The 14,019-nt window shown below is 37.3% G+C and overlaps 1 protein-coding gene across 4 annotated transcripts in view; it reads left to right on the forward strand.

Annotated features, from left to right (window-relative positions):
- The window catches only part of HS3ST5 (heparan sulfate-glucosamine 3-sulfotransferase 5), a 202,311-nt gene extending 190,130 nt beyond the window's left edge, over positions 1-12,181 (forward strand). For all 4 annotated transcript variants that reach the window (XM_027692850.1, XM_027692842.1, XM_027692857.1 and 1 more), the window contains 2 exons: positions 5,426-5,564; positions 10,428-12,181. In XM_027692850.1, the coding sequence (XP_027548651.1) occupies positions 5,458-5,564; positions 10,428-11,358 (1,038 nt within the window). In that variant the 5' untranslated portion in view covers positions 5,426-5,457 and the 3' untranslated portion in view covers positions 11,359-12,181. The remainder of the gene's footprint in view (positions 1-5,425; positions 5,565-10,427) is intronic.
- The last annotated feature ends 1,838 nt before the right edge of the window (positions 12,182-14,019 follow it).

Consider the following 14,019-nt stretch of genomic DNA (forward strand, 5'->3'; position numbering starts at 1 on the left):
CATTTCATCCCATCTCAGTTTTATGCTATAGAGAAAAAATTTGAAAAATGAGAAGAATTAAGAATTTTCATAAGAATTAATTTTTTTAATATTGAAATTATGAACCATTAAGGAAAATCTTTTAAAAAAAAATTCCATTTATGCAGAGTCAGCACTTTACCATTCCCTAAAAAATATGGTATTGTCAAAGGTTTCAGTTCTTATTATCCATTTAATTTTACTGTGTCAGAAAAGGGAAGAATTTTTTCTGTTCTTAGACTATTCAATGCTGTTAGAAATGAAAAATCCTATCTCTAATGAAAAATCATGTTCTGTTTTATCATGATTATTGTAGTTCTTTAATACAGTTCACGGGGTGCACTAATACTGTTGCTATTAAGCAAGCCATCAAAGCTAAGGCTACTGGGGAAAAAGTATGTCAGCGCTGTAGCTTTTCCTTGCCACTCTAGCCCAGACCTTCATCAGTGGTGAGACAGAACAAAGGAAAAGCAGATGACCTGCAGGAGGAGAGGGAGCAGTAGGATGACTGGCTATTCCAGACAAACCATGACAAAGATCGTGAGCTGATGAGAGTGCACACAGTTTGAGGGATACATTCCCTTCTTTCCCAAAGATCATGTGATTTCCTATCCCAGAAAAAGTCTGTTTGATTTGTATGAATTTTAGTCACAGTGACAAACGCAAGAAGCTGTAGTTAACATGCAAGGAACATAATGCAAACGTGCCAAGTGATAAGTTCCCTGACTTTTTTTCTGTCACTGTGTTTAAATCCCACATAAATTCAAAGATCTTTCTTCAGAGTATGAAGACAAATATTTGTTGGTCAACAGATGACCCCTGCTGGTGCGCAAAATAAAAAAAATAAAAGCATGCCAAACAATAAATTTTACTAATAAAAAACATCTCTTATTTATTAGTTTCCAGCCTTCTTTGTGCATATTTGCCTTTGGGTTGTACTTAATTTTGATTAATCACATCGCTCAGGACTGTATTTCTTCAGCCTGTTTGCCAAAGTATTGTATGTTGCCATTCTTATACTTCTCTCCATAATCAACCACATGCTATTTATTTATCCGTAGCATCTTCTCATCTGTGCTCCACGTGTCCGAAAACGTCCCTCTGATCATTTTCAAACAAGTTCCTGGTACTGTTCTTGTTTCACTGTCTTTTTTTTTGGAATAACTGATTACAGCAGCAGCTTCTCCTTTCTGTAACAAGTAACAACTTGTAGTGTTATCAAATTCAGACTTTTATCAGTAATGCCATTGTTACTAATATACTTTTTTCCCTGTTTTCTCCTACTCATTTGACTTTGACCTAACTTGAACCAGAAACTAACTTTTACAAGACTTCATCAAAAATTTACATTATTTGTCCAGCAAACCCAATATCTACCTTTATCTGTGATCCCTCCATCTTGTCAGGAACATCTATTTTTCAATTGGCATTATCATCAGAATTCTCCATAGTCCTACTATCTTCTCTTGGCAATTCACTCATGAATCCTAGTCCTCTCACCAGCAAGAATGGGAATGTAGGGAACGGGGTTGAATGAGGCGTTCACATCAATAAAATGGTAAGGCTACTTTCTAGTGCTTCTTTATTTAACTTTACCATGTCAATCTAACAATTCAGATCAGATGTACATCTGAAATCACAAAGCACATTACGTTTCTTTTATCTACATGATGTTACACACACTGTCTTTTCTACAAATTATGAATTCCACATTATGAGTTCTCTGTGTTGTTCTTTGTGCATTGCGACTTTCTTGGATAGCCCAGAATGGACTTTCTCATATGCATATTTAAATAGATTGTTCAAGATAGATATTTCTGATGTAAGCCCACTGGAGCTGTGCAACAGTGCGCTGTCATCTCTTGGTGGGAGGTTCCACATTCTGCTATTGGGAAAGTTTCGCTGGGGCTTTTCCAACATTCCTCCTACTGGTCAGCAGCTTTTGTGCCACTTTAGCTGTAGTCCCTAAAAGAGAGTAAAATTTTTTTAAAAACACCTTTATTTGCCTCAAATAACTGCTAAAATCTTGTCATTTCAGATTACATTTTATCTTGCGTTCCAGCTTCTTAAATTTAAAAGTACGTGTTCCTTATAGAAAACTTTGTGCAGCTTATAATATATCCCAGAATTTTAATTTCTTCCTTTTAATTTCTTCTTTCCATTTCATTTAAGTGTTGCCATGTCAGTCTGCAGCAACATTTTTGCCCTAGGGACCTTTACCTCAATCACATTCTGGTTGCATTAACTCCGTGTCTTAAATAGAAATGTTTCCTTGGTCCTCTCCTCTGGCATGCAGAGCTATCTCAGTACATCCATTGTAAGATGTAGTCTTTTCCAAAGTTGAGGTATTATTTCTCTACATTTTTTTTTCATGAAAATACCTAGTATCTGGGGAAAGTTTTATCTAGACCACTACTCTGGAATAAAGCTCCTTCTGTGGACTTTAACTTAGATGCTAAAAGTGATAACAAAAATGAAACAAACAGATAAATAATGTCATATTTACATTTCTAGTATGTGCTTAATACTTGTCATTCTGTGGAAAAATTTTCTGTACTGAGGTACATGCAAACATACAGCAACTGGAACTGGTTTGGGTTTGGGGTTTTTTTGGTTGCTTGGTTGACTTGCTTTTCATTTGTTTTGCAAGATTTTTTCGCATTGACTCTTATTTCAAACATTATTATTGAGGTCATGAGACCTTCTGGAATCTATTCCAGGAAATAGTTTGTCATTAATTTGATTTCATTCTGACCTGATGATCTCCACTCCCTTAGTGAGGCCTGCAGGTAAGACTTAACTGGAAAATCCAAGAGCCTGGATAAGGGAGAACACATGGAAAGCACTTTAGTTTCATGTATAGAGGCCTGCATATGTATATGTTTTCTGAGAGATGAAGTTCAGAACCAGTTGTAACACTGAAGTGAAACTTTCATCTAGAGAGACCAGCATGGAAAGATTTAAAACTGGGAACCTATGAAAATGTATCATCATCATCATCATCATCATCATCATCATCATCATCATCATTATGTCCTTCTCTTTCATCTTTTTAAATTAAATAATTAAAAGTATAATTAGCAGTAGCATATTGACATAGAGATAGAGGATCTGTGCATTTTTCTTAATAGTTAAGCTTTAGGTATGTGTTTTCTACCTTGCTCAATGTACAAAATTCCTCATTCATGTATCATTTTTATGAAGAAAAATTATTTTACAAAAAGCCAAAAGTTTATCCTGTAGTTAAAACGCTAGAAAGGAATTATTTCATAATGAATCCCACTGATACTACAGGTTTTCTCTGTGACCTTGAGCTAATCACCTAATCTCTCTGTACCCCTGTTCCTCATTTATTTTTTAAAGGATGATAATACTTCTTCTGTGTCTGTATTTACATTGCAAACTCCTTTTACTCTGTGCTTTGTATTATTCTTGTTGCAATAAAGATCTTATCTAAGAATTCTTATTGTAGAGTTGTTTTTTTCTATGTAAAAAGCAATATATTCTGTATGACAAATTATCCTGTATGATAGGTTACCCTGAGCTATGACCTGGAAGTATAAGGAGTTACTGTTATTATCGCACCAGAAGTTTTTTAGCGAAAGTCAGACTTAGAGCTTCAGTGTTGTATGGCTATTTTATCAAGAGATGGTGGGTTGGTCTTAGAAAGGCTTTCTCTATAGCAGTTTAATATATGTGCCTGGAAATGGCTATTCTACCATCTTTGAAGAAAACCAGGATGGGAGTGACCTGCATCTGCACCTTTAAACTCAGCCAGCACTAAGGAAGGCTTCATAAATGCTGTCTCTTGGGAATGGTCTCCAGCTTGTAGTATCTCCCAAACTGTATCCTGGTTTCCTGTGAGAGCTTTCTGGGCCAAAAATTTAACAGCGTGGGCAAGACAAAGAAACATTTGAAGGCTCTGTTTAACAGTGGCCAGTCAAACCTTGAAGTCTTGCTAACCATTCTGCTTCTTTATATAGTTATATGCTTATAATAATCTATCCCAGTTTTGCTTTATGTAAATCCTAAAGCTGTAAAAAAAGGAACTTTGCTGTAGTAAAACATAAGGAACTTGACACCAAAAATTGTTCAAAATAAGTCCAGTCAAAATTCAGGAAAAAAGTTTCTGTTCAAACTGCTCCATAATACAGTAAGCATTCCCTGATGGATCAGTAGTTCAGGTGATTACTGTTCATGTTTATGATTTTTGTATCAAAAAAATCAATTTGGTAATTAAAGCATTCATTTGATAGGTAGACAATATGGCTTTACATGTCCTGAGCCAGTTAAAGGATCTGAAAGGATCTGTGAAGAACCATGTCATCTTTGGCTGTGTTCTGAAAGGGGAAGGTGATGTTTCTCCTTAATTCCTGTAAGAATGTATTAGGCATCCAGCTCTCAGTCTCCTGAACACATCTGCAGTCCTGAACAAAAACTTCATGTCTGAGGAAGAATTAGTATAAAGACAAACAGTTTTATTCAGCACTTCCTTCTACCTTACCTAGGGACCTCCTTGTTAAATTTGATTGTTCTTGGCACAAGGTCAAATCTTTTTACTTCTGCCTGCCTCATACCTAAAGTATTTGAAGCAATGCTCATTTATGGGCTTTAGATGGTCTCTGGAGCACATTAGAAGAAGAAATTTAAGTATATGCTTTGGTGTTACTAAAAACTGGAGATATAGGCATGGTTGCTTCAAGGATGCAGTTTGTGTCCCATCAGGTCTTGAGGTCACAGCAAAGGCTGGTGTCAGGATGAGGAGCTTAAGAGAGCTGCATAAGGAGCATAAGCTGATGCCCACCGCAGAGACAGCTAATAGGATAACATGATGTCAAAAAATCATTATTGTGCCCACTCCAGCTACATGATTCTCAGGTCTGTTATCCTGGACTTACTGGTATGGATCAGGACATCCTGGAATTTTAGATATTTCTCTGCAGCATACACCCTAATAGTCATAGAGACACAGTAAACATGCCCACATACATTGTGTACACAGGACCTGCAAGCCTAACTCCTGGTTACTTCTGCCTTACTTGACATCAGAGCACTCAAATCTCTGTTGAAATCTAGCTTGGGTTGATCCTGAAAGGTTTAAAATCTAAACATATTTACCTAATGGGAGATTCTATTACAATATGAGCTTCTACAACCAAACCACACAGTGTGACTATCAGACAGCCTTAGTAACAGTGGGTGTAACTGAATTGTCACTTCCAGAATTATCACCCTATCCCAGATACATTGCCATGTGGGACAGAAAACCAGTAACAGACAAAAGAAGTTTAACTACTTCTTTTGCAGTTTTGAAAAGATTTTGCAATTGTGGCTTAATCAGCTGCAACACCTGATTAAACATTACCCTGCATATTGCTTTCTGATAAGTGTGTTCTTGTCTCTGCAGACTGAAGAAGTCCTGAAGATTGATGGAGGGCCATGCTATTCAAACAGCAGGCGTTGCTGAGGCAGAAGCTCTTTGTGCTAGGCAGCCTTGCTATTGGAAGTCTCCTATATCTAGTTGCCAGAGTTGGGAGTTTGGATAGGTAAGTCATTAAGTAGCTGCTCTCTTATTTAGAATGGGCTAAGATTGTCTGAGTTTTTGCTTCAAGGGTCTGATTTCTTTTATTCTTTGTTTCTCTTTTGTTTTTTGGGGTTTTTTTTATGTTCCTCATATATAGGAAGACTGTCTATTTTAGTAGTGGTTTTCATTATTTGGATCCCTGGTGGTCTAGTGGTTAGGATGCGGCGCTCTCACCGCCGCGACCCAGGTTCGATTCCCAGTCAGGGATACTCCCCCGGGCAGATGGAGCTCGTCAGCCCTGTGAGGCCATCCATCTATGAGAAGGTCACTCTAAACAAACCTACGTCCTGAGGACCTCACTGCCATTGTCCAAGCTCGCTTGGCCCCGGCAGATGAACCTTAGGATTAAAGGGTGGGCTCAGTTCAGCGCATGCTGTGTCTCACCTAAAAAAATCCATTGCGCAGGCTTGAAAGGTAAAAGACCTTCGTTCGCGAAGACTGACCATACTACTATTTCATTATTTGTTCCTACCCTTTGGAAAAGGGAGTAGGAAAATAGTCACAGATCATCCCTGACAAAGTATTTCTGTCTGTCTATTTGTATTCTAAGCACATTGACACTTGTTTTCAGAGAAGAAATAAACCAGCATCCAGTAAAAATGTCATTACAGTAGCTCATTTTTTTCTGTGTGCATCTGTGTGTTGACCTCTAGTTTCAGCAAAACAGTTATGATGTATTTATATATCTCCCTTTCTAAATTTGTGAGCAAGCAATTAATGTGCTACAGTGGTAGTTAAAATTAAGTATGAGCCTGTAGAGCAGCTTGTCATTTTTGAATACTATTTCACTTGAAAGATTGCTTAAGGGTTTGAGAATTTTAACTGTGTTAATTAGCCAGTATTTTCTGTAGCTGAATGTGCTAAGTAAGTGGGGTTTCTATGCAAATGATTTCCTAGAGAGTAGTAGAAAATACAGCAGAGAAAATCAAAGAGTATTTGGCGCTTCTGACCAGGCGGAGTTTTGACTGGTTATTAACAGTACAACACTAGTGCTACCTGCACTGACACTGCTGTTTCTGTCACCTCCAAAATGGCCTGGGCTTGCTCTGGTAGGCATTACACAAAGGTGCAAAAGATGTTAAAAAAAAAAAAAAACAACAAAAACCTGTTTCAAAAGAATGAATGAAACACAAGGCTACAAGATTTCCAGAAGCTGGTAGACGCTTTGCAAGTGCTAATGCTATATTAATGTCCTTCTTTTAAAAGATGGAATAATGACAGTTGAGTTCAAAATAGTGACACAATGTTGTGTGAATATACAGTGCATGAAAAGTTAATTGAAAACGTAGCTACCTTGTGTCCATTGCTAAGTTATGTTGGGCTCCATCTGAAGTCACTGGGTGCTTTCTTCAATTGCTTAAATCCACTCCAGAAGAAGGAGACCATGTACTCAGCTAGGACCAACTGCATTGCAAATTACACCCCAGAAATTATATCTTCTTTCCCCTGATGGCCAAAACATCTCTGATACTTCAGAGGTAGAAACTTCACTTAGACTAATGTGATTCTGTAAACGGAGGCAGAAATCCTTACTGGTCCCTGCAAATGTATATTTTATGACTAGAGGCATGAAATCTAATTAACCTTCTGCTATTATCTATGCTTGCTCATCTATGGAATTTACTCATGGCTATCAAATTATCTCACCACAGTATTTGACTTGCTGACCTTCTGTGGCAGTAAATTCTGCTGGTTTCATATATAATGTTGCCAATGGCAGCAAAATTCAGTTTCATTCTCTTACATTACCCAGTGTGAAGAATACCACATTGCTAAAAAGAAGTCCTATGTATGGACTTGTTATGAAATAGAGAGAGAAAGTACTGGAAAGGATGAGACACAGACGAATTATCCAGAAATGTTCTTCTGCCTCATCACTGTTGAATCTGTCAGTAAAAGGATGCTGAGTGGCTTCAATAGACTTTGGAATAACTAATTGTTCAGGAAGAAATCCAGATTCATTTATGCTTAATTTATGCTGATCTAATTTGAACAAGAGAGCTGGGGATGGCTCATCTTTAATAGCCTCAGATTAGGCTCTTCAATGGTAGTGTCTTGAGTTTTCTTAGGCCCAAAGGGAAATTACTACTAGCTTATCTGATTCATTGAATCATAAAGTCTGATAAACTGAGCACTTCCCTCCAGAGGAGGTATCCGTAAGTCAGCTCCTGAGTGCATGGAGATGTGAAAGCCCAAATAGATTCTGTGCCTGGCAATTATGAGAATAACTGGATCAGTCTTCGAGTTACCTGACTCCTTCATTGGCAGTATGTGGAGCATCCACATCTGATTTCAAACTGCTCCTGCTGGAACTAGGCTTATAATCTTTTGCCGCTGTGACATCTCCACTGGAAGAAAATTAGCAAGTATTTCGGGTCAGGAGAGACAGCTCATTAAGACTGCCCAGACTTATTTTAGCTGTTTTGAAATTACAGTTACCTGAGATGAATTGTTCTATGGTGGGTTTTATCAAGAAGAATGTTTGTGGAGTTTTACTGCAGCAGCTTGACAAATTGTCTGTTTTGGGAGAGCAACTCAGTGATATAATGAATGTCATATACTCTTTCTTAGCAAAGGACTGTTATTTAATGGAAAAATTACTCAGAATTAAGAATATTAGCATGTTGCAATATAACAGTAAATAGTGATGGGATTCAACTACCAAGATCTGCCTTATACCACCACTGCCATGATCTTTTAAAAGTTATTTTTTTATTGTTTAGAGAGAAGAAGAGAAGGACGAAAGAGTAAAAAAACCTGAAATGTAGTGTTGAGGATGGACTTTAGCTAAACATCCAATCTTTTCCCTTAGGCTAGAGGATATTTTGAGTATTTATTTACTTTTAAAGGAAACCACCCTGTTTGACAAGCTGTTGTGTTACACTGAAGGCAGTGCTAGCTGTCTTTTTGAGCAAGAGATAAAATTAGTGGAGATGGGTCTGGAACTGCTGTTGTGGAATCCTCTTTGCTTGAAAACAAATAACAAATACACAGAAGGAGAGGGAAAAGAAGAACAGAGATAGCAATTGCAGCTTCTGTTTCTTATGCTCTTAACTGCTGCCTGCTGATGCAGAAATACTCTCACCAGCCACACCACAGTCTGATGAAATTGTACCATTGTTAAGTCAAGACATTTCTTCCTTTTTTTTTCATATGGGCGGTTTGCATCAGCATTTCAATGATTCAGTCTTTGCCACCAAGTCAGGCTTATTCACTAGATCACAGAGAGCAAAGGGAAAGGAGAAACTAGAAACTTGAAAAAGGAAATAACAGGAACTCACTTGTCATCACACTTTCTAATTAGTTTGCGGGACTTAGCCAGAGCTCATGTAAACCCAGCAATGTCATCTGGGTTGTTTTTTCGGCTCTGTCCAGACAGGCTATATCTCTTGGCATCTGGATCATCAGAGAAACAGCTAACGGGTCAGCCAGGGAGATCAAACTTACTTTGTCCCAACCATCCATTGTCCCAGCATCAGTGTCAAATTAGAAACCCCAACAAGCAGTGATGGATGGAAAAGCCATAAAGAAATAAATAATTATGTCCTGAAAGCAGGGTTTGAATTATATATAGAAAATGAGTGAGGGACCACATGCTGAGAAACCAGAATAAATACTGAATACCTAAACAGCTATTAATGAGCATTGCCCATCTGGTATACTGGCTAAGGCAGGAGTCCTGTGAAAAATAATAGCATGCTGCCGTGTAATTTAAGAACTGTATCATAATATATATGCACAGCAAGCTCACACCAAAATTGTCTAGGCAACCTTTGTTCATACATATCCTTAATTTTGGAGAGCATGGCTCCACAAAATTAGTAATAATATTTTTCTGTGTGACCTTGGAAACTCTCTCTACATACCAATTTGATCTTCAATGAAACAGTGGCCTGTATAATGCCCAAAGCACTGATTTGAGAGTGGAGGTGAGGGTTTATTCAAGGTTCTGTAGTAGCAAAATTTTAGCATTTTTCTTACTGAATCATTTCTTGGATTCAGTGGCATCAGATACAAGAAGGAAGCATTACAGAAGTGGAAAGGAGGGAAAATAGATGAATATAAAAGAATAGCACAGAAACACAGGTGCAAAAAAAGAACAAATAAGGCACAAAATAAGGTTCAGCAGAAGGATACATATGTGAGGATAATAAAATCATTGAGGTAATAATGCAATAAATGCATTTTTAACAACTTTTCTTGCCATTCTTTTTATGCCTTATTAATTATGTTTGATTCAGAACTTAGGACTTTCTGGTTCTAATTGGCAGGGAAAACACTGGGCATATTCTAAAGAGAAAGAGAAATATTGAAAAGTGATGCCTAGTAAATATCACTTTTGCTCGTCTTCACTAAAAAGGCCAACTCTGGATCAACACAATGGAGAGCACAGGAAAGAATTCAGGCTAGAATAGGAAAAGTGTGGGAAAGAGATGAATTAAATGATTTGGATTTTCAGATCAAAATGACTAAATATAATTCATCTTACAATGCTTTAAAAAATGCCAAATCAATCAGAAAATAATGAAGAATGTGGGAAGTTAGATGACATTCAAGAAGACCCAAGAACAGTAATCATAGTGCCTACGCTAGCAGAGAGCAGAAGGGTGGAGTTAGGAGTTACCCAGCTAAATCAGAGCACAATACCAAATTAAATAATAAAAAAATTGCAAACCATTTAATCACTGGTAGAGTAAAATAAAAGTTGAAAGATGGGCATATCACATTACATTGGAAAAAGTTTCCAAGAGCAAGATTACCTTATACAGAAAACTTGCCTTAAGAAAAACCCTCTTTTTACAAATACCTCTTGTTTCACTTGCAGACTGCAGCCCCTCTGCCCCATCGATGGTCGTTTTGGACCCCGCAGTCAGGACGAAATCCCGCTGCGAGCCCTGCAGTTCAAGCGAGGTCTGCTCCATGAATTTCGAAAGGGCAATGCCACTAAGGAACAAATACGACTGCACAATCTGGTTCAGCAGCTTCCTAAGGCCATTATCATTGGGGTGCGGAAAGGAGGCACCCGAGCACTACTAGAGATGCTGAACCTTCACCCTGCAGTGGTCAAAGCTTCTCAAGAGATTCACTTCTTTGACAATGATGAAAACTATGCCAAGGGAATTGAGTGGTACCGAAAAAAAATGCCTTTTTCTTACCCTCATCAAATAACAATTGAGAAAAGCCCTGCATACTTTATCACTGAGGAAGTACCTGAAAGGATTTACAAAATGAACTCATCTATCAAATTATTGATCATTGTCAGGGAACCTACCACAAGAGCAATTTCTGATTACACTCAGGTGCTGGAAGGCAAGGAAAGAAAGAACAAAACTTACTACAAATTTGAGAAGCTGGCTATTGATCCTAATACCTGTGAAGTGAACACTAAGTATAAGGCGGTGAGAACCAGCATCTACACAAAACATCTGGAGAGGTGGTTAAAATACTTCCCAATTGAGCAGTTTCATATCGTGGATGGAGACCGGCTCATCACAGAACCGCTGCCAGAACTCCAACTGGTTGAGAAATTCCTAAATCTTCCTCCAAGGATAAGTCAGTACAATTTATACTTCAATGCCACCAGAGGGTTTTACTGCTTGCGATTTAACATTGTCTTTAACAAGTGCCTGGCGGGTAGCAAGGGACGCATCCATCCGGAGGTGGATACCTCTGTCATTACCAAATTACGCAAGTTCTTTCATCCTTTTAATCAAAAATTTTACCAGATCACTGGGAGGACATTTAACTGGCCCTAAACTAAACTTCATACAACACTTTCTGTTGCACCTGAGACATGCAATAGATGTCTCTGATAAAATATGCACTTTTCATAGATGTGGCTAACAAACTAACTTTTTTTCATGCATATGTGTACATAATGCAGTGTGTGACCAAATATACAGTGGGATCGATTTTTTTCTACAGAATAGAAACTAACATAAATTTACTGTCAATATAGTTGCATCTTTTACGATATAATAATAAAGGAAAAGGAGGTATTTAGGGAAACAAAGTCAGACACTGTTAAAAGGGTCAGTGTTCCTCTCACTTAGTGAGGTGTTTATGTGACATACCTATTGATCCAAGCAAAACATTAGTTTATGCCATTAAAATTCTTGTCAAAAGTCTGTAAAGCTGTGAGTAAGCATAATCTTGAGGCTATATTTGGTATGTGTATTGCTAAAGGAATGCTGACCCTTTAAACACAGTGCTGAATTTTTACAATGAGAGTGAATAGTACTATTTTCTTATTATTTTAAATTAATATCTTATCTCATACAAACTACATTGTTTTAGGGTTCCTGTGGTGAGTTTGCACTATTGTTTTATTGTATGGACCATCATGTCACTTGTAGCATGTCAATCGTGTCAAAAAAAGGTCAAATGATTTTTTTCTCTATACTTGTGTGTCGGCAAAGCTAAACGTTGTGTACATAGTGTAAAATGTTTGTAAATACTGGTTTCACACTAAGTAATTCTATTTTGTAAACTGAATATGGCTATTTAATTTATTGTGAAAATTAAATTTATTGTGGTATTTAAAGATGGAATGGATTAAAATTACCTATATGTGCAAGAGCTTTTCACGTTTGCTTGATGTACATCAATGTGATCCCTTAGATCATATTTATGTGTGTGAGAGAGTTACACATGTAAACTTGGTTTCTAGACATTTGAGAATACTGATACATATGGTGAAGCAGAGTTTATTAAAAAACTCATCAATCTAGGAATCTGGTGTAATGCAAACCTCAAAGAACATTATTGCTGTTCTATCACAGCACTTTGCAAAAATTAATTCAGTTAGCCCACGAGGTTAAAGAATGACAGTAAAAGCCTTCTGTAACCAGGTATATCAAAAAAGCAAAACCCTCATTAAAACCAAAATAACAGACAGATAAAATTAGAAGCAGGGTTATAGAGATTTCATCACAAAGAGGGGGTGATGCTTCAGAAGTCAAAGAAAGCTTTGGTTGTGATACCTTTGCTTTCATCTGTTTATGTATGCACCTGCTCGAGAAAACACCTGCAGTATTGTTAGTACTGGTATAAACATATAGCACATATTTCCATTCAATAAGTGACAAGAAATTAGTTCAGGAAATTAGTATTTTCATGCTTTATACATTGTATGGCTCTTAAAGATTCATAAGCAAAAGAATAAAAGCAAATGAAAAAATCTTTTAAAATAAGAAAGAGAGAAAGAGAGAAGAAAGGGAGAAAGGAAGAAAAAGAAAAAAGGAAGGAAGAAAGAAAGAAAGAAAAAAAGAAAGAAAGGAGGGAAGGAAGAAAGGAAGGAAGGAAGGAGGGAAGGAAGGAAGGAAAAAAGAAAGGAAGAAAGAAAGGAAGGAAAAAAGAAAGGAAGAAAGAAAGAAAGGAAGAAAGAAAAAGAAAGAAAGAAAGAAAAAGAAAGAAAGAAAGAAAGAAAGAAAGAAGGACCAAACCAAAACCACCATCAAAATCCCAACCACTTTAAAACCACCATCTAAAGATTGATAGGAACACAGATTTTGGAAGGTATCTAGAACATCTGAATATTCTGAGCTATGGTAGCAGTGGTTGGGAGTTCAGATTATAATAAGATCAAGTGTTCCCTGTGGGCTGTTTATTTTGTTCAGTGATCTGGAAGCATCAGTTTTTAAAACTCTTGTGAGAGATTGCTGCTTGTCTTGCTGTATCTTTAATCATATGTACTAGCACTGTGAGCAATGTGCCCTTTCTTCATGCTTCTTTGGAGCCCTGCCAACACAACACGGCAGAGCATATGTGGAATTTTCAGCAGTATCTACTGTTTTTCTATATGAAGTATGAGAGCCATTTATCTTGCCCACTTCCAGACAAAAAGACTGAGATATTTAACTTGCCAATAGTGTTCAATAGGGAGATTTTATCCAATTTAACTTTTTCATGGTCGTCAGGTGGGCAGACAGATTCCAGATGCTTTGGGTGACACTTACTGACTTTGTACAATTGTGGCTACAAACTCTCTGAAGGCTGAGATGTATTTTCAATGAAATGGACAAATTAGGTAAGAGTTACCTGCAAGCATGAAATATGCATTTGAAATTAGTATTTCCCTGCACTGATCAGAAGAATCACAGAGACTGTGATATAACAGGCACAACTACGCACATTCCTGTTAAAGTCAGCTGGCTTAACTCCAGCTTATCATTTGCAATTTTGGAGAGACATGGATAAATTTAGGTTATATCTTAGATAAATCTGGTTCAAAAATGCACAGAGGAACAGTAAGGAATAGCAGGGGAGGAAAGAGGGTTCAGAGGCATTGCAATGTATTAAGAAGAGCAAAAGAGCGGGAGACTGATTCACTTTCACTGAGCCTTCAGTCCAACATCCTCAACTCTATTTGACATAACCCAGTGAAGAGAAAATTTCAAAACTGGTTCATAATACAT

The sequence above is a fragment of the Neopelma chrysocephalum genome, unplaced genomic scaffold (genome assembly GCF_003984885.1).
Source record: "Neopelma chrysocephalum unplaced genomic scaffold, ASM398488v2 Primary Assembly neopelma1_23, whole genome shotgun sequence".
Classification (NCBI taxonomy): domain Eukaryota; kingdom Metazoa; phylum Chordata; class Aves; order Passeriformes; family Pipridae; genus Neopelma; species Neopelma chrysocephalum.